Source organism: Megalobrama amblycephala, linkage group LG2 (assembly GCF_018812025.1).
Source record: "Megalobrama amblycephala isolate DHTTF-2021 linkage group LG2, ASM1881202v1, whole genome shotgun sequence".
Taxonomy (NCBI): domain Eukaryota; kingdom Metazoa; phylum Chordata; class Actinopteri; order Cypriniformes; family Xenocyprididae; genus Megalobrama; species Megalobrama amblycephala.
In genome coordinates, this window is record NC_063045.1 from 1,306,596 (window position 1) to 1,325,844 (window position 19,249).

Consider the following 19,249-nt stretch of genomic DNA (forward strand, 5'->3'; position numbering starts at 1 on the left):
TAAAGGTGCTGTCCGCAACTTTTTATGTGTTCAAAATTTACAAAAATGATATAATGCGAATGTACAACATGATTCCATTTTCCAAACCGTGTTTTTGTCTTGCCCTGAATCATTATGGTTCACTTATAATAAGTGTTTATATTCGGACTATTTCAGACCGGACTGGTAGGACCCGCCGCAGAGTATCACAGTAACTGCGTGACTCGCCATAGACATACGCGGAGAAAAGTATCTCCGGCTACAATGTTCTTCTGCAAGATGCGTGCAGTTCTGTTTATTAACCGCTAGAGGGCCAAAAATCACGTGGACTGCAGCTTTAACAAAAAAATCTATTTTTAACAATATTTTACTTAATTAATGGTGTTTATTCATGTCTTACGTTTGTAAATGAAAGAGATTTATTGAATGTGAGCACCCACGAGATGTATTTTAACATATTTGGAGTACTGCGCATGTCTTATTTTAACAGTCAACTCCCAGCAAACGGATGCAGAGTAAAAGGTAAGCTCTATGAATCTGCTTTTATTTCGATTTTGCCCACATAACGTTAAATGTCACTCAAGATTAGTAGTGTTTTTGTAGGTTTTTATAAATTGATCTTTATTCTGTTTTGCTAATTTGTGCCTGAGCGCCATCTACTGGTTTATTTGTGTTATTCATATCAAATCTAACATACTTTTCATTTTCAGCAGCAGGAGAGACAGCCTGAGCCGCAACAAGATGATGATGTTTGTAAGTAGGAATGGGTATCGTCTCTAGAACTGGTATTAAATAGATTCCTGACCAACTGAAATATTGATATAAGCTCTTGGATGAATGATGCTGCTACTGGTACAGTATGTATGTAACGTTAATTAATTTCCCTGTAGACACAACCACATAATCACATATCTAAACCATCTCCAAGTGGACGGCAAGGATCCAGGATTAAGAGATCATGAAGATCATGCGTGAGGTTGCTTGTCCTGGGTCACTTAGATAAGATTAAATTGATTTCAATGGGTTCTATATTTCAGGCCTGCCTGAACATTTGGTTGTCCTTCCCTATATTAATAATGTACAAAAGGATGGAACAGTAAATGTCATGGACCTCATGGATTCTGAGACATATTGTGCTGTTTTATCCTATTTAAAGAGTAGAGTTTAGGGTATAAGTATTGTATGGTATTGTGGTGCTTCTGCCCATCCTGGAGGTTGATGGGCCACAGTGGAAGCTGGAGGAACTGAACAAGAGCATCAGCAGAAGGTGGGTGGGGCATCACACCTTTATATTACCAAAAAAACAAAAGCGGATGTATCACCCATGTAAGGTATCGAATAGTTGCACGTGGCCGCCATGTTGGATTTCTGACTAGCGAGTGTGTGCATGTGTGCTAAAAAAATCTTAGAATGTGTTACTTAAAATACTATGATGCTATCACATGAGCCCATGGCATTCAAACACATGCATGTATGGGTTCGATTAATGAATGAACTCATGGTGCATATACAATGACAATAATGCCTAGTGTAAATATTCACATGTTTGCCCTGTGATAGGCTACAATTTATCTCCATAAATACTGTTTGCTTAGTTTGCACATATTTTTACTAACCTACATCAATTACTTCATCAAGATGGGAAAGTCGCAAGATATGTTTTATTCTATATTATTTATAGTCTTAAGATGCTTGTTACATATCGCTAGTTACAATACCATTCTGTTGCAGACAAGGATGATTCTCAGTAGCCCGTCACTGTGCTCTGAATTGGATTCTGGCTCTGGAGGCTCAAACATGACTGTAAATCCAATTAAGCTACTACAGGGAGAATCCATTCAGGTTGTGAATTATCCTATGTAGAATTATTTTGAAAAGCCAGAAGTGTTTTGGGGCCTCACGTGATTGTCATTACAAGGATCAAATGCATCTGAGAAGTTAGCTTGATCACTGAGCATATTTTGCTTGGTCAGGGATTTTTCCAGTAATTAACAGGTGGCTGAGAAAAGAATAAGACCACTGATAAAAGCTGTCACGTGGAGGCTTCTTGTCTCTGGGAAGAGTTGATTGTCCTCGGAGAATGGTTTATCTTATCTATGAGAAAAGGGTTGACCAACAATTGGCAGAATTCCACAATTAAAAAGTGAAAAGATGTAGAACTGAGTTGTGGGAAAACAGGAGGAGTGAAATAACACACTGTATAAGAATTGTGCCCTGGCAGGGACAAATTCAGATGAACAGCTGGCATCTCACATTGTTGCTTGTCAATAAAGTTAAAACTCCTGCGACCTGGAGCTTCGACTCTGAGAGCTTTCTTTGATACCAGAACTGAAGGGACACTGAGACATCGAATTTGCCACGAAATAATTGGCGAGACAGCCAGGAAGAAGACGGGATAGGCCCACGGTGGGCGTGTTGGGACAATGCATCACGAAACAAAGCTGCCATACAAACAAGGTAAGCAATTTTTCTTATGTTATACACGGAAAGTGTGTTAAAGATCCTGATCCATAAGTGTGTTAAAAATGAACAACGCTGCTTTAAGTTGTTTTGTGTGCATGAAGGCTGAGAATAGCATAACAGTGAAAACACGGCCCTAGGGCGAACCTCATTGGTTCTTGTAGGAGCTCAAACATGCTGCGTAACAAGAATGTTGTGTTGTTTACCACAACTGATGTTTAGGCTTTTATTCACATGTTTTATGTGAATAAAAGCCTAAATTTGATCTGTTCATCATATATAAAGTGATTGAGTCTCTTCAAAAAATTTGGACTAAACCGCCCAATTCGTATAAATAATTTATATGATCCCTTAATGAACTTTTTGAAGCATCAAAGTGGTAGTTGCATAGCTGTTCATGGAGGAGCAGAAAGCTCTCAAATTGCATTAAAAAAATGTTTTCTGAAGATGAATGAAAGTCTTACTGGTTTTGGAATGACATGAGGGTGAGTAAATAATAATGGTTGGAGAAAAAAATTGATGCATCGCAATTCTCTCTTCTGGATCGATTCTGAGCTTATTTTTTATTCAGATGCACAATGATGCTGAGTGTGCTTTAGAAACAACCGGATTCTGCTTGCTTCTAATTCCTCACACATACACCACTCCACCTTCCGTAAAATAATCGTTCATAAAGTTCAGAAAGCTTGAAGCTTTGCGCGGTCTCGCCTGCCGGTATTTTCCTTACAAATGCTCTAAGAAGTCATCATTTATGTCATTTGGAATGCAGTTGACTTATATATTTAAAATATGAAACTCACTTACACAAGGACTGCTTTCAATTTTAAATAGGCCTACTGATGCTTTGTTTGTGAAGAGTGCTCCGTGTAAGTGGTTTAATGTGCTTGTGTCTCAAAATGGTTTATGATGCAAAATTAATGTAAACACAGCCAGTTTTGTCTTAAAGGTGCCCAAGAATGCTTTTTCACAAGATGTAATATAAGTCTAAGGTGTCCCCTGAATGTGTCTGTGAAGTTTCAAATAAATTTTTAAATAAATTTTTTTAACTGCCTATTTTGGGGCATCATTAACTATGCACTGATGTTTTTTCAGCGCGCCGCCCCTTTAATTCGCGTACTCCCTGCCACGCGAGCTCTCGATTATATTACAGCACATTTACAGGTTAAGTTCACACAGCTAATATAACCCTCAAATTGATCTTTACAAGATGTTCGTCATGCATGCTGTATGCATGCTTCGAATTATGTGAGTAAAGTATTTATTTTGATGTTTATATTTGATTCTCTATGAGTTTGAGGCTGTGCTCCGTGGCTAACGGCTAATGCTACACTGTTGGAGAGATTTATAAAGAATGAAGTTGTGTTTATTCATTATACAGACTGCAAGTGTTTAAAAATGAAAATAACGACGGCTCTTGTCTCCGTGAATTCAGTAAGAAACGATGGTAACTTTAACCTCATTTAACAGTACATTAGCAAAATGCTAATGAAACATTTAGAAAGACAGTTTACAAATATCACTAAAAATATCATGATATCATGGATCATGTCAGTTATTATTGCTCCATCTGCCATTTTCGCTATTGTCCTTGCTTGCTTACCTAGTCTGTTGATTCACCTGTGCAGATCCAGACGTTACTGGCTGCCATTGTCTAATGCCTTTCATAATGTTGGGAACATGGGCTGGCATATGCAAATATTGGGGCGTACACCCCGACTGTTACGTAACAGTCGGTGTTATGTTGAGATCTGCGTGTTTTCCGGAAGTCTTTTAAACAAATGAGATTTACATAAGAAAGAGAAAGCAATGGAGTTTGAAACTCAATGTATGTCTTTTCCATGTACTGAACTCTTGTTATTCAACTATGCCAAGCTAAATTCAAATTTTGAATCTAGGGCACATTTAAGGGATTAAATGGACAGGACAAACCGCATTTCTTAATATAATTCAAAAGAGATCTGTGTATGAATGCAACTTATTAAATCTCCCGCTGTACATGAATTAACAAACAAACGACAGTAGACTAAACATGAGAATGAAAACATTCAGAAAATCTTAAATACTGAAAGCACTCTTTAATGCTTGTAATATGTTTCGTTGCTCCTCTTTATTATTTGCTACTTGCTTGTATGTTTTGATCTTATACTAGTTTAAAATTCTTAACATTAAAAACAATTGTTTTAATTTTTTGTAATTTGTAATTTAAAAAAGTAGGCCTACCTATAATTACTGATGATATGTAATGATATGTAAATGTAATGATTTTAAGGTTTTTAAGTCGGTAAACTAATTGATTAACTCCCTGAGGTCTGAAAATGCGCCGGCGCGTTTTGCAGGATTTTTTTCACATTGCAGCAAAACAGACTTAAAATACTCCGTCATTTTTTGTCATAGAGACATAAGTAATATATCCATTGAAACTATAGAATATCTTCTTTTATTTGTGTTCACTCAGAGTAAAAACACAATGTTGTGCTTTTTGTAAAATAAAGAAAACTAACATGATGCGTGATCTCTCCTCTCCCTCTGAACGAAGTCCAATCTGATAGTTCTCAGAAAATGAACTGTAACTTATGAATACTAATGACAAAAAAAATGACACTTACGTCTAAAGAAACGTTCAAATGTCAGGTTTTAAATCATGCAAGTCAAATCGAAAACAAACATTCTGTGTTTATGTAATCTGTATGAAAAGAGAGCCATGTCAGAAGTCTGTGATTCAGCTCATTATCCGCTAATGCGGCCACGCCCACGGAGCCAGCGCTATTCAGATGCAAATTCTGAGGCAATACATGCATACATCGTCTCAATCGTGTATTTATTGTCTTGAAAAGTGTTTATTTGGATGTTAAAGCTATGGTTAGTGATCTCTAGAAGACATGCCGTTAGTTCCTAGTTCCTAGTTCCTTTTCTTCTTTATATGAATTTGTGGCCTAAAGGTGTACAGAGCGCCCTCTGGCTGCAAGTATGAATTAAAAACACAGTATCCAGCACTCATAGTGATGACAATAAATATTACTTCTCAATATAGAAAATTGACATAAATATATAAGAATCCATCAATATTTCTCCAAATGTGCATGCTTTTAAGCTAAAAGCCTATATGAAATGCCATAGAGGTAACATAATTGTTCAGACACTTTGCATCACAGAAATACATTATATTTTAAAGAATATAATAGAATACCATTATTTTAAATTGTAATAATATTTCACAGTATTGCTGTTTATGATGAGCTGAGACATTATTACAGAGGGTTTTTTTCACAGCCTACCTGACTGAAAGGCCTCATTAATATGCAAGTCATTTCAGGTCATTATTATGTGATTCTTTTGTCTTCTCAGGTGTAAATGGCCCATTATTTATGCAGATTCACGCCCCCACGCATACAGTGTTTCTTGACAAAAAGTGTCTTACAAAAACTAAATCAATATATTGTTTTATATGAAGGAGTAGGCAGCATAATTTTTACATAATTCTGAAGCAAAAACTCTAGTCTACAACCTCCAATTCCCAAAAGTCTTGTGAACACAGATTTAATATACTTTTTTTGGCCTTATTTCAGTGACTTAAGTTTTTTTGTTTTTTCAATAACCACGCATAAACATTATTCCTTCAAAAATACAAACATGTACGTACATGTTCCTCACATATTACATGTTCCTCACATATTATTGTAGCCTAGTTTGTGCTGAATACAGTGTAATGACACTTTTGTCATTTATATGTTTATGAACAACTGAAAAAAGCACAAATGTCAGGGCATGTCAAAACTTCTCCAAGCCCCAAATCAGCCTCAGACTCCAGAGGGTTAATAATAATAAAAAAAAAAGTAGATCAAGAATCCTTTTGGAATCAGATCGTGACTCCCAGAATCGGATCGGCTCGTGAAGTGACTGAAGATCCCCATCCCTAGTAAATAATGACCGAATTTTCATTTTTAGGTGAACTAATCCTTTAATTATTTGGTGCTGTGATGAACACAATTGTGAATACAAAACTCTGAATGGCTGTTACAGCGGTGTTGTGCATTTTAAACAGTTCATGGGAAAAGTATTCTTAAAATGCATAATAAATATCTGCATAATTTGTAATAAATTATTATTCATAGAATTTCGAAGTGCTCATGATAACAATATGGTGCATGATCATTATTGTGATATACCATATTACCGTATACCGGCATACGTCTACAAACCCGATTCCAAAAAAGTTGGGACACTGTACAAATTGTGAATAAAAACATAATGCAATGATGTGGAAGTTTCAAATTTCAATATTTTATTCAGAATACAATGTAGATGACATATCAAATGTTTAAACTGAGAAAATGTATCATTTTAAGGGAAAAATAAGTTGATTTTAAATTTCCTGGCATCAACACATCTCAAAAAAGTTGGGACAAGGCCATGTTTACCACTGTGTGGCATCCCCTCTTCTTTTTATAACAGTCTGCAAACGTCTGGGGACTGAGGAGACAAGTTGCTCAAGTTTAGGAATAGGAATGTTGTCCCATTCTTGTCTAATACAGGCTTCTAGTTGCTCAACTGTCTTAGGTCTTCTTTGTCGCATCTTCCTCTTTATGATGCGCCAAATGTTTTCTATGGGTGAAAGATCTGGACTGCAGGCTGGCCATTTCAGTACCTGGATCCTTCTTCTACGCAGCCATGATGTTGTAATTGATGCAGTATGTGGTCTGGCATTGTCAAGTCAAGTCAAGTCACCTTTATTTATATAGCGCTTTTTACAATGCAGATTGTGTCAAAGCAGCTTTACATTGATAACTGGTACATAATTTGGCTGCACAGCAGCTCTTAAATAAGAGTGTCAATGCAGGCAGATCAAAGCACTGTTGAATAAATGTCAAGAATACTATTGAATATCAAATGTCAAGTGTCCCCAACTAAGCAAGCCAAAGGCGACAGCGGCAAGGAACCCAAACTCCATCAGGTGACATCAGGTGGCAATCAAGTGGCAGATAGTTGTTAAAATGGAGAAAAAAAAAAACCTTGGGAGAAACCAGGCTTAGTCGGGGGACCAGTTCTCCTCTGGTATTGTCATGTTGGAAAATGCAAGGTCTTCCCTGAAAGAGACGACGTCTGGATGGGAGCATATGTTGTTCTAGAACTTGGATATACCTTTCAGCATTGATGGTGCCTTTCCAGATGTGTAAGCTGCCCATGCCACACGCACTCATGCAACCCCATACCATCAGAGATGCAGACTTCTGAACTGAGCGCTGATAACAACTTGGGTTGTCCTTGTCCTCTTTAGTCCGGATGACATGGCGTCCCAGTTTTCCAAAAAGAACTTCAAATTTTGATTCGTCTGACCACAGAACAGTTTTCCACTTTGCCACAGTCCATTTTAAATGAGCCTTGGCCCAGAGAAAACGCCTGCGCTTCTGGATCATGTTTAGATATGGCTGTTTTTGACCTATAGAGTTTTAGCCGGCAACGGCGAATGGAACAGTGGATTGTGTTCACCGACAATGTTTTCTGGAAGTATTCCTGAGCCCATGTTGTGATTTCCATTACAGTAGCATTCCTGTATGTGATGCAGTGTCATCTAAGGGCCCGAAGATCACGGGCATCCAGTATGGTTTTCCGGCCTTGACCCTTACGCACAGAGATTGTTCCACATTCTCTGAATCTTTGGATGATATTATGCACTGTAGATGATGATAACTTCAAACTCTTTGCAATTTTTCTCTGAGAAACTCCTTTCTGATATTGCTCCACTATTTTTCGCCGCAGCATTGGGGGAATTGGTGATCCTCTGCCCATCTTGACTTCTGAGAGAGACTGCCACTCTGAGAGGCTCTTTTTATACCCAATCATGTTGCCAGTTGACCTAATAAGTTGCAAATTGGTCCTCCAGCTGTTCCTTATATGTACATTTAACTTTTCCGGCCTTTTATTGCTACCTGTCCCAACTTTTTTGGAATGTGTAGATCTCATGAAATCCAAAATGAGCCATTATTTGGCATGACATTTCAAATTGTTTCACTTTCAACATTTGATATGTTATCTATATTCTATTGTAAATAAAATATAAGTTTATGAGATTTGTAAATTACTGCATTCCTTTTTTATTCACAATTTGTACAGTGGAATCAGGTTTGTACTTTTATGTCATAATATAAAGTTATTATATAACCCTGTTATAACTTTGGTAACAAGGTTGATGAATGCTGAATGATTTTTCCATCATACTCTAGAGTTCAAATGATGTCACTTCCTGGGTGTCGCCACTTTAAGAAACACTTAATTTTTAAAAGGAGAAAAATTGTGTTGTAACAGTGTTGAGTGAAAAATAAGCAATGGCTAATTAATTGTTCATTTAAAAGCAGTAATTACAGTTTTTAATTAAAATAATTTTTATATCCATCTGAGAGACTGTCAGAACTGAATCACTATTGTGTAGTTTTTAAATGTTAATATTATGTTAGATAATTGTGTTTTTTTTTTTTCTGTAATTTCAGACCTGATGGAGGAGAAGCAACATGTCAAAACTAGAAAAAAAACTCGCTCACAGACTAAAAGTATTTCTTTACTGAAAAAAAGAGACAAGAAATGTTTCACCTGCCATCAGTGTGGAAAGAGTTTCACACGCAAACAGAGTCTCAAGGATCACATGAGGATCCACACTGGAGAGAAACCGTTCACATGTGATCAGTGTGGGAAGAGTTTCAGACAACAAGGAAACCTTAAGACACACATGATCATCCACACTGGAGAGAAACCGTTCACATGTGATCAGTGTGGAAAGAGTTTCAGACAACAAGGAAACCTTAAGACACACATGATCATCCACACTGGAGAAAAACTGCATGAATGTGATCAATGTGGCAAAACATTTTTGACAGCTTCAGTCCTGAAGATCCACTTGAAAGTTCATTCACAGGAGAAACCACATTCATGTTCTTTGTGTGGAAAGAGTTTTTCACTGATGCAAAGTTTAAAAGAACATCAGAAAAGACATACTGGTGTAAGAAATCATATGTGCTTTGAGTGTGAGAAGACCTTTATTTCAGCTGGAGAATTGAAACAGCACCAGAGGATCCACACTGGAGAGAAACCTTACAAGTGTTCACACTGCAACAAGAGATTCAGTCAGTCAGGAACCCTGAAAGCTCACGAGAGGATCCACACTGGAGAGAAACCTTACAAGTGTTCACACTGCGACAAGAGATTCAGTCGGTCAAGGACCCTGAAAGCTCACGAGAGGATCCACACTGGAGAGAAACCTTACAAGTGTTCACACTGCGACAAGAGATTCAGTCGGTCAAGGACCCTGAAAGCTCACGAGAGGATCCACACTGGAGAGAAACCTTACAAGTGTTCACACTGCAACAAGAGATTCAATCAGTCAGGACATCTGAAAGCACACGAGAGGATCCACACTGGAGAAAAACCTCACAAGTGTTCACACTGCGACAAGAGATTCAATCAGTCAGGACATCTGAAAGCACACGAGAGGATCCACACTGGAGAGAAACCTTACAAGTGTTCACACTGCGACAAGAGATTCAGTCGGTCAATGACCCTGAAAGCTCACGAGAGGATCCACACTGGAGAGAAACCTTACAAGTGTTCACACTGCAACAAGAGATTCAGTCTGTCAGAAACCCTGAAAGCTCACGAGAGGATCCACACTGGAGAGAAACCTTACAAGTGTTCACACTGCGACAAGAGATTCAGTCGGTCAGATCATCTGAAAACACACAAGAGGATCCACACTGGAGAGAAACCTTACAAGTGTTCACACTGCGACAAGAGATTCAATCAGTCAGGACATCTGAAAGCACACGAGATGATCCACACTGGAGAGAAACCGTATCACTGCACTGCATGTGGGAAGAGTTTCAACCAATCATCTGCTCTACACAGTCATAAAAAACACAATCACAGTAAGTAGATCATCTTCAGATCCAGTACTTTCAGGTCTGATGCCAGATCCTCATCAGCCGTGACCCAATAATACCATCGAGCAATAAAATCTGTCCTAACCAGCCACAGCAATCAACAAGACAAAGAAACATAATCTTAATTTATTTAGTGAATGAAGTTCATCTTTAAAACGAACAGTTTCATCTGTGAGATTCACATCTACTCAAAGATTGTCACAGATCCCTTGTCTCCTGGACTCCAATTCCCATGATCCTCCTGTTCTCCACACCTGCACTCACTTCCCTCGTCATCTCCCCATCATCATCACCTGGACTTCCTCGTCAGCACTCCCTATATATATGGACTCACTCCCTTCACTCCTTGTCTCTTCTAAATGTTAGTTATATGTGATGTTATGCTTCGGCTCCGTGTTTCCTATTAAATACCCTTATTGGTGGATATCCGTTTAAGCTTCATCTCTATTGCATACACTTCACGTAACAAAGATGGACAAAGATTTTTTTTGTATATAATTATAATTTTTCAAGATTCATTTTATGTTCAATTTTCTTATAATACATGTGTCATTTGCAGTTTATTTACACTTTTAATGAAGGAAAGTAGAAGGTTTTTACAGGTTCGAACTGTTCTTGTTCAGGAAGCTGAAGAAGAGGCTGATTTACTTGTTCTTCAACTAGTCATTCTTCCACACATAGTGTATTTACAAAACACAGATGTAAGATATACTGTCATGTAGATTTTCAACTGTTTGAAATGTTTTGCTATCCTGTTAGTCAATAATAAGAGAGATCTGTCTCATTTGTTTCTATGTTTACTTTTTTTGTTTATGCTTCACAAAGTATTAAACTTTTGTTGTCTGCTGATTCTTCATTCATCAAGAATAAATTCATAATTTGTTACATCTAAAAGCCATGAAATACTCTTTTTTGTTTTAATGATTTTGCACGCTTTAATAAATTTAAAGAATCTACATTTATGTAAGAAGTATTTTGCCTATATTTTAATGTTATACATTTGGTCCCTCTCTAAATAGTGTTAAAGTAACACTGAAGCAGAGTTAAAGTTAATGATATAAGTAAGCGATTAATTAAAGGTCCCATTCTTCGTGATCCCATGTTTCAAACTTTAGTTAGTGTGTAATGTTGTTGTTAGAGTATAAATAAAATCTGTAAAATTTTAAAGCTCAAAGTTCAATGCCAAGCGAGATATTTTATTTAACAGAAGTCGCCTACATCGAACGGCCAGTTTGGACTACATCCCTCTACTTCCTTCTTTAATGACGTCACTAAAACAGTTTTTTGACTAACCTCCGCCCACAGGAATACACAAGAGTTGCGTTTGTAGAGTGTGTTTGTCGCCATGTCGTCGAAACGCTGTTATTTTCATCCCGCAGTCCAATCGCCGGGTCTGATTCCGGCTCAAATTGATAGGGTAAAATTAAAGACATGTTTACAATAACACTGAGCGCGTGCATCTCCACGTTATGGTAAGAGGCGTGACCTTTCCGGGCAAGATGCGCTAAACTGCTGTCGAATCACAACACAGGAACCGCTGGCACAATCAGAACTCGTTACATATTTCTGAAGGAGGGACTTCATAGAACAAGGAAGTCATCAGCCCGTTTTTATGACAGTGGAAACAGCGGTATACAGATAAGTAAATTATGTGAAAAATACTGTGTTTTTTTACACGCGAAACATGAACACATGTTATATTGCACACTATAAACACAATCAAAGCTTCAAAAAAACACGAAAAAAGGGACCTTTAAGTGATGATTGAACGGTAGTGATGAACACCTGCTGTTAACAAGCAGAATCACTGAAGAAAAGAGAAACACAAGAACTACAACTGACTTCAGCCACAGCCTTAGATAAAAATCACCTGAAGATAAAAGACATTATATCTCTCAAGATCTCAGCAGAGGAGGATTATCTTTTCTTCAGTGATTCTGCTTGTAATATGTGAAGTGATGTGAGTTTTGTGTTTATTCTGAAACCTCAAGTTCCACTAATGCTCACAAATCTGTATTTTTATAACAGTTTTCATATAGTCGCAATGTTATATTGTGGCATGTTTATCAAAATAAAAAAATAAACTCCACTACATTGGTATTTAAATAATATAAGCTTATGTTGAATTTTATTCTGGATGCAATCAATCGGCGAGAGTAGCCGCAGCTTAACACTATAATAACTAAAGTGCATTAGCATCAGTGGTTTGCCCGCTCAATCGCGACTTCCTGTCATTACTGTTATTTACTACAGCCTACAGTTTGATATTTATGCCTAAATCATGGAAATGCATATTACAAATAATAATAAAAATGGTAAAGTGGCAAAATGTTTTATTGATAGTCTTTATTTGGCTTAGTTAGGTTATACTAATTCGTTGACTGTCATAAAAGGGAGGAAAATATTTTTTGCAAGGCACGCTCAGACAGTTTCAGACCGAGGGGGATGAGGATGATTCTCTGAATTTTATTCTGGTTCTAGAGGCTCAAACATGAATGGCTGTGTAAATCCAATGAAGCTGCTGGAGGGAGAATCCATTCATGTTGTGATGAAATATATTATTTATTCTATTTAAAATTATTTTGAAAAGCCAGAAGTGTTTTGATGCCTCACGTGACTGTCATTACAAAGATCAAATGTATCTGAGATGTTAGCTTGGTCACTGAGCATATTTTGCTTTTTGCAGTAAATAACAGGTGGCTGTTAAAAGAATAATACTATTGATAAAAGCTGTCACATGGAGGCTTCTTGTCTCTGGGAAGAGTTAAATGTCCTTGGAAAATGGTACATTTTGTCTATGAGAAAAGGGTTGACCAACAATTGGAAGAATTCCACAATTAGAGAGAAAGGCAAAAGAAAAACAGAAAACAGGAGGGGCGAAATAATAGATAAGAAACTGTTGAGACAAATTCAGATGAACAGCTGGCATCTCACTTTGTTGCTTGAAAATAAAGTTCAAACTTTGACTCTGAGAGCTTTCTTTGAGACCAGAACTGAAGGGACACTGAGACATCAAATTTTCTGCAACATAATTGGCGAGAGACGGCCAGGAAGAGGACGGGATACGACCACGGTGGGCACGAGACATCACAAAACAAAGCCACTGTACAAATAAGGTAAGCAATTTTGCTTATATTTGTTTTGTGTGGCTCCTTGTGAGCGAGTGCCTGGATGATACTGCCTAAGACTTCAACAAAATTAACCAAAATTAAATTAAAGATAACTGAATTAAATGTACTTGATTAAAGTAAAGAAAGAGAAGCAATTTCCAGGTCCCGGGAGTGTTGCATGCGTAATAAATGAATTGAAGCAGAGATTTATGCAGAAAGTGTGTTTTTTTTAAGTGTGTGGCTGCACTTGTCTGTTTGACGGTCAAAGCAAACAGGAGGATCCGCCGCTGAGCTGATGATCAACAGACAAGGGCTGCCAGTTTCAGGAAAAAAGGAACAGCCCTAGAATTAACAACTAGATAAAAATGAATGGTTGGGGCATAGAGTTTTGTATATAGTGCAATGTCAAGTTTAAAGAATTAAGATGCATTGCTTATCTCGCTTAAAAATGAACCATTCTGCTTTAAGTTGCTTTGTGTACATAAAGGCTGAGAACAGCATATGAGAGTGTTGTTCAGAAACATGTAGATATTGTTGCAGGTTTTGTGAAATGGAAAGACCAGATTGGTAATGGACACTAAAATTCAAAATAATAAAGGAGATGTAAAGAACTAGAATTAGAACTGCAGGAAGAATTAAGAACATTCCCAGATATATAGGGTTTATTTGGACATTTTCCAGATTGCAGATGCTGTGATCCAAACAAAAACACATCTGTTAATGAGAAAATAAGAACCTGTTTGTTTGTTTTCTGCTCACAAGTAGAAAAGTGATTGGGTGACGTGTGTGTGTGTGTGTGTGTTTTCATGATTTATAAGGACACAAATGTGTATAATGACATGGGTAAACATGTTTTATGAGGACATTTCATGAGTCCTCATATTTAAAATATCTTTAAAAACATACTAAACAATATTTTATTTAAAATGTAAAAATGCAGAATGTATTCTGTGATGGGTAGGTTTAGGAGTAGGGGTAGTGTGGTGTAGGGGGAGATAATGTACAGTTTGTACAGTATAAAAACCACCGTCTATGTCCTAAGATAGCAAAACCTGTGTGTGTGTGAAAGAAATCTGCATTTCTCTCTCTTTCATGGCTGAATTGTGAGTCAATTGCACAGATTATGACTGTTTGAAAAAGAACGATATCCGTTGATAAATAGATACTAGAATCAGGAAAGAAGACTTGTTTCTTTCTCCTAAAGCAAAGTTAAATGGTGACTGTGTTATGAGAGAAAGAGTGGCAGAAAGGAGGGGCTGCCTCTGACGGAGAGAGGAGGAGGAGGAGAGAGGTTTATAATTCTTTAATTTTTGAAAACTCATACATTACTATTCAAACAATAAAATTAGAACATATATAAACCCACAGATTTACACACACAAATATATATATATAAAAAAAATTTTTAGAACCATCACATCATCATAAACTGCGTATAAAACATCATTAACACACCATATTTCAATAAAACTCTTGACATTGTTTACAATATTATAATACGCATACTCCGCTTTAAGCCTTCCTGCCATTAATCCCCTAAACATGACTTCAATCCATACTTGCAAATTGTAAGCCTTTGTTTTTCCTGGTCTTCCACACTTCCAATTTTGCAGTCCCAATCAAATAACTTAATAAACACACTTTCGTCTTCATCAGACATCCATACCTTAACCCTGTTAAGGACTGATGTGTTGGAGAAAGTGCCACAGAAGTGGTTAATTTGGGCAATTCCCATTTGAATTTTGGCAAGACATGGAGGTCCTGGTTACTCAAGATGGTAAGAAAATACATGATTTTGCTTTACTGTTATTTTTAAGTAGTGACTAATTCAGAGTTTTTGAAGGTTACAATATATGTGGTAAAAAAAGTAACTTTACCAGAACTGGCTTTGTGTGTTCAGTACTTTATGGGATTGCATAATTTGCATTTTATGTATGAAAAGTGCTATACATATAAATTATTATTATTAATTTTATACTTTATATAATTTCATAAAAACATTAAAAATTCAAATCTACATTTTGATTTTAAAAAGTTTATTATAAAAACGTATTATTTTTTCCCCAAAATACAATAAATTCATGACACTTTTTTTCAAAATGCAATTAATCTATCAATATAAAAGTAATTTTTCAAATTGAAAATACACAACAAAGTAAGTTGATTCACATATATGACAGAGTCTAAACTTTGCCAATATTTATCTTATATACAGGCATTTTACTAAAAATACATTCAACTGTCGCTCCCAAAATGAATTCAACGGGTCATCTTGTTAATGTTATAAATTATTTGTCATTACCGATTAAAGAGTATCAGTATTTGCCGAGTACATTGGTATTAAAAACGGCTTTTTTAAAAAGGCCTTCAATGTTTACAGAGCGTGGAATGGAGCGTTGTGATTGGTTGAGCGGATATATCGCATTCTGCAGGGAAGGGAGACTGGCGTTTGTCGCGTTTTGGAAAGAAAGGGAGAAAACATGACAGAATAACACAACGGATATCGCATTTTGCGCAAAATTAATAAATGACTTTTCAATACTGACCAATACAATACTGATTTTGGTGGAAACTCAATTTTTTTGAAAATGCCGTTTATCGCAAACTCTTCAATTGATTATTCCTAAATATACACCTAAAACTTTCAGCCCTTCCTACCCCATTTCAACCCACCAGGAAGCTGTGGAGGCTCTTTTCCCACCCACTGTCCAATAATAAAACCCTCACTTTTTCCCCAGTTTAATTTAGCTGAGGATGCCGTTTCATATTGTTCAATGTTCTTAGTTAAAACTATAACATCATCCGGGCCTGTAATAAAAACGGTAACATCATCAGTATAAGCCGATACGGACACTATAGAACTTATGTCTCCATTTGGAATTAAGACTCCATTAAGATTTCTCCTTAACCCACACAAAAGAGGTTCAATGACAAGGCTATACAGCTGTCCTGAAAGTGGACAGCCTTGCCTAATTCCTCTAAAAACAGGTATTGGTGCACTTAAACCTCCTCACTGTTCTGAGCTTTATGTGGACACACCATCCTTTTATGTCCCACATCTCCACACTCAAAACACTTCATACTTCCAGAGTAATGATATTTCATCAGCAATGATATTACGCAGCACCTGTGACCCCTTGTTTGCACATGGAGCATGCCTTGCAACCATGGAGATTTTTTGAGAGGCGCTGCATAATATTATTGCACCCATATACGGCAGCAAAGTACATGATGTAACTACAGAAGAGTCAAGTTTTAAATAGGAAAAATATCAAAACTCTTTGGTAATTTTTTTGAGCAAGATGCTAACGGTCTAATCAGATTCAATGAACTATGCTAAGCTATGCTAAAAGTGGTACCACCAGACCCGGAGATTGGCTGAATGGATTCGAAAATGGTAAAACTCAACTGTTTAACTCTAGGGGAGTTGGAAAATTAGCCTATTTTCAAAAAAAGTGGAGTGTTTAAGATGTTATTTAACTCATTTAAGACTGCTCTTATGAGGATACTCAACAAAATGGGCATTTTGTCATAATTCTGTGTGTTATTGTTTGTTCAAGCGCAAAAAAGAACTCTATACAGGCGTGCGTCTTTCTGTCACACGAATCGTGTGTGTCACATGACATGACAATCACAGACAGAGCATTCTTGTTTGTCTTGTGGCGCTTGAATGGTTTAAAAGATTTTGCGTTAATAAGAGCATGATCATATAATGTAACGCTAGACAAATTATGACAGAAAAAATGGATGCTGCGTTAATTGCATAAAATGCGCAAGTACTGCAATGGGTTGTTTTCTGTGGCTTATTGCGCTTAACTCTTTTTAATGTTGAGCTGGTCACACATAAGTAAGAAGTCACATGCTATATTCACATGCCAAAAAGTAGCCTATTAAAATCATTCAGATGTCACAAGCTGTAATGCAGGAAGCTAATGAAGAAAGAGAGATAAGCACACCAAGTTACAAAGAGAAGGTAGCAGATGCAAGGATGAAAGGGAAATGGGGGCATCAAGCCAAAAGGGGGAGTCAAGAATAGAGACATCAAGGGCATATGAAGATAGTCTAAAGAAAACAGAGACATATAATTAAAGTTTGGCAGATATAATGGAGTTAGAGTGAGTCATAGGGAGGACTGATTAATGGATAAACCAAGGAAAGTAAGGCCTGATAAAAGGGGTGGAAATGGAGGTGGTATGTTGAGCTGATGGAATGGTTTAGTTTGCCAAGCCATGTTGTCGGTCCAGTTGGATATTTTGATTTGTGGTGGTAATTTTGTCTCTCTCTGTCCCCAAAGCAAAAAAATGTCAGTGTTTTGTGTTTGTCACTTGTTTAGCCAACAGAGATTTTTCACTTAATGGATTGGCATTTGAGTTGAGAGAGGTGCCAGCTTTCCTGGGAGTGAAGGTGGTTTCACCGACAGCGAACACACCTCCAGCGTTTGAGAGAAGAGAATACTGTATTTTTTATCTGCTTGGCTTCTCATTCAGATTTGGCTGGGTGGTTAATAATGCATTTTTCATACATATTCAATATTGCTTTACACAGACTTTAATTCATTAAAACATGATAAACCATGTTCCATACACACACTTAACACACACAATACTTAAAAGTTGGGTGGGTTATTTTTTTCTTGCAAATTTGATAGCTAATTGATTGTTGTACTAATTTTTTTCTATAATTCTTTGCCAGTATGTTAATGAGAGGTAAGATAAATGTAGGAATAAAAAAATGTGGATGAAATTCATAATAGAATTTGTCACTTAAACTTTGATCAATTTACTTAAAAGTGTGAATAAATATAAAATGTGTGAATAAATGTAAAAACATAAATCCAGTGAATTATTCTTATTTTTGTCAGATCTGCTCCAGTGAAGCTCCTCCCACTGCAATTCACCAATAAATGCTGGATATATTCCCATTTACAAGTGAAGACGAGCATCAAACCATCAGGAAGAGCTGAAATCTGCAAAGACAGAGTTTATTGAAGGACAGTGAGAATATGAAAGATCCAGAACACTGCAGAATGAAACACACTGAAGAACAAAGAGGTTGGTGTTTATTCCTGATTCTTCATCAAAGGCACAGTATGTAAGTTTCGCCACTAGAAGTCGCTTATTCAAAACAAAGGCGTAGCTTGATGATGCCGTGAATGAATGTGTGTCACGTAAGGCACAGAGACAAGAGGGTAAGATCCAAATGCAGCTTTAATTGGGTAATCCAAAATCGTAATCCAAACAGGCAGGGTCAAAATCCAGAGAACAGTCCATACAAAACAAAGAAAACCAAAACAGAGAAACCAGTAACCATAAGTGAAACCACAATAACAAAAGCAGAAACAAACCAGGTATAAATAGACAGACACTAATGATCAAACACAAAACAGCTGGGTGCAATGACGAGATAATGAGTCCGGGAAGTGGGTGATGGGAAATGAAGTCCAAGTGAGGTGAGAAATAGTCCGTGTTGGAGTGCCCTCTAATGGCTAACTAGGGCACACCAACTGGTGATCATGACAATGTGGAGTTGTACACAGCCAATGAAAAACAATCCGATGGGGCTCATGGATGAGCTAATGCATTACAATTTTATTAAGATGTTCAGTTGAGAGCAGCAGAGCTTTTATTATGTTTATATGCCACTGTCGCCGCTTCTGCTCCTGTCGTTCGTGCATATGAGGGGTAACGCAGCACTGTTTTACATGGTTAAAACAATCATACTAAATTATTTAAGTAAACTGGGCCTTCCACTCTCATTACCCACAACTGAGGT

The 19,249-nt window shown here is 37.0% G+C and overlaps 2 protein-coding genes across 2 annotated transcripts in view; both read left to right on the top strand.

Moving 5' to 3' along the window:
* LOC125263100 (zinc finger protein OZF-like) overlaps positions 1–19,249 on the top strand; it is a 252,439-nt gene that overhangs the window by 155,727 nt on the left and 77,463 nt on the right. The window lies entirely within an intron of this gene.
* On the top strand, positions 240–11,243 carry LOC125263097 (zinc finger protein 665-like). Its single transcript, XM_048181968.1, has 2 exons — positions 240–2,436; positions 8,925–11,243. The coding sequence occupies exons 1-2, from the start codon at positions 2,403–2,405 to the stop codon at positions 10,358–10,360; spliced, it is 1,470 nt and encodes a 489-aa protein (XP_048037925.1). The 5' UTR covers positions 240–2,402; the 3' UTR covers positions 10,361–11,243.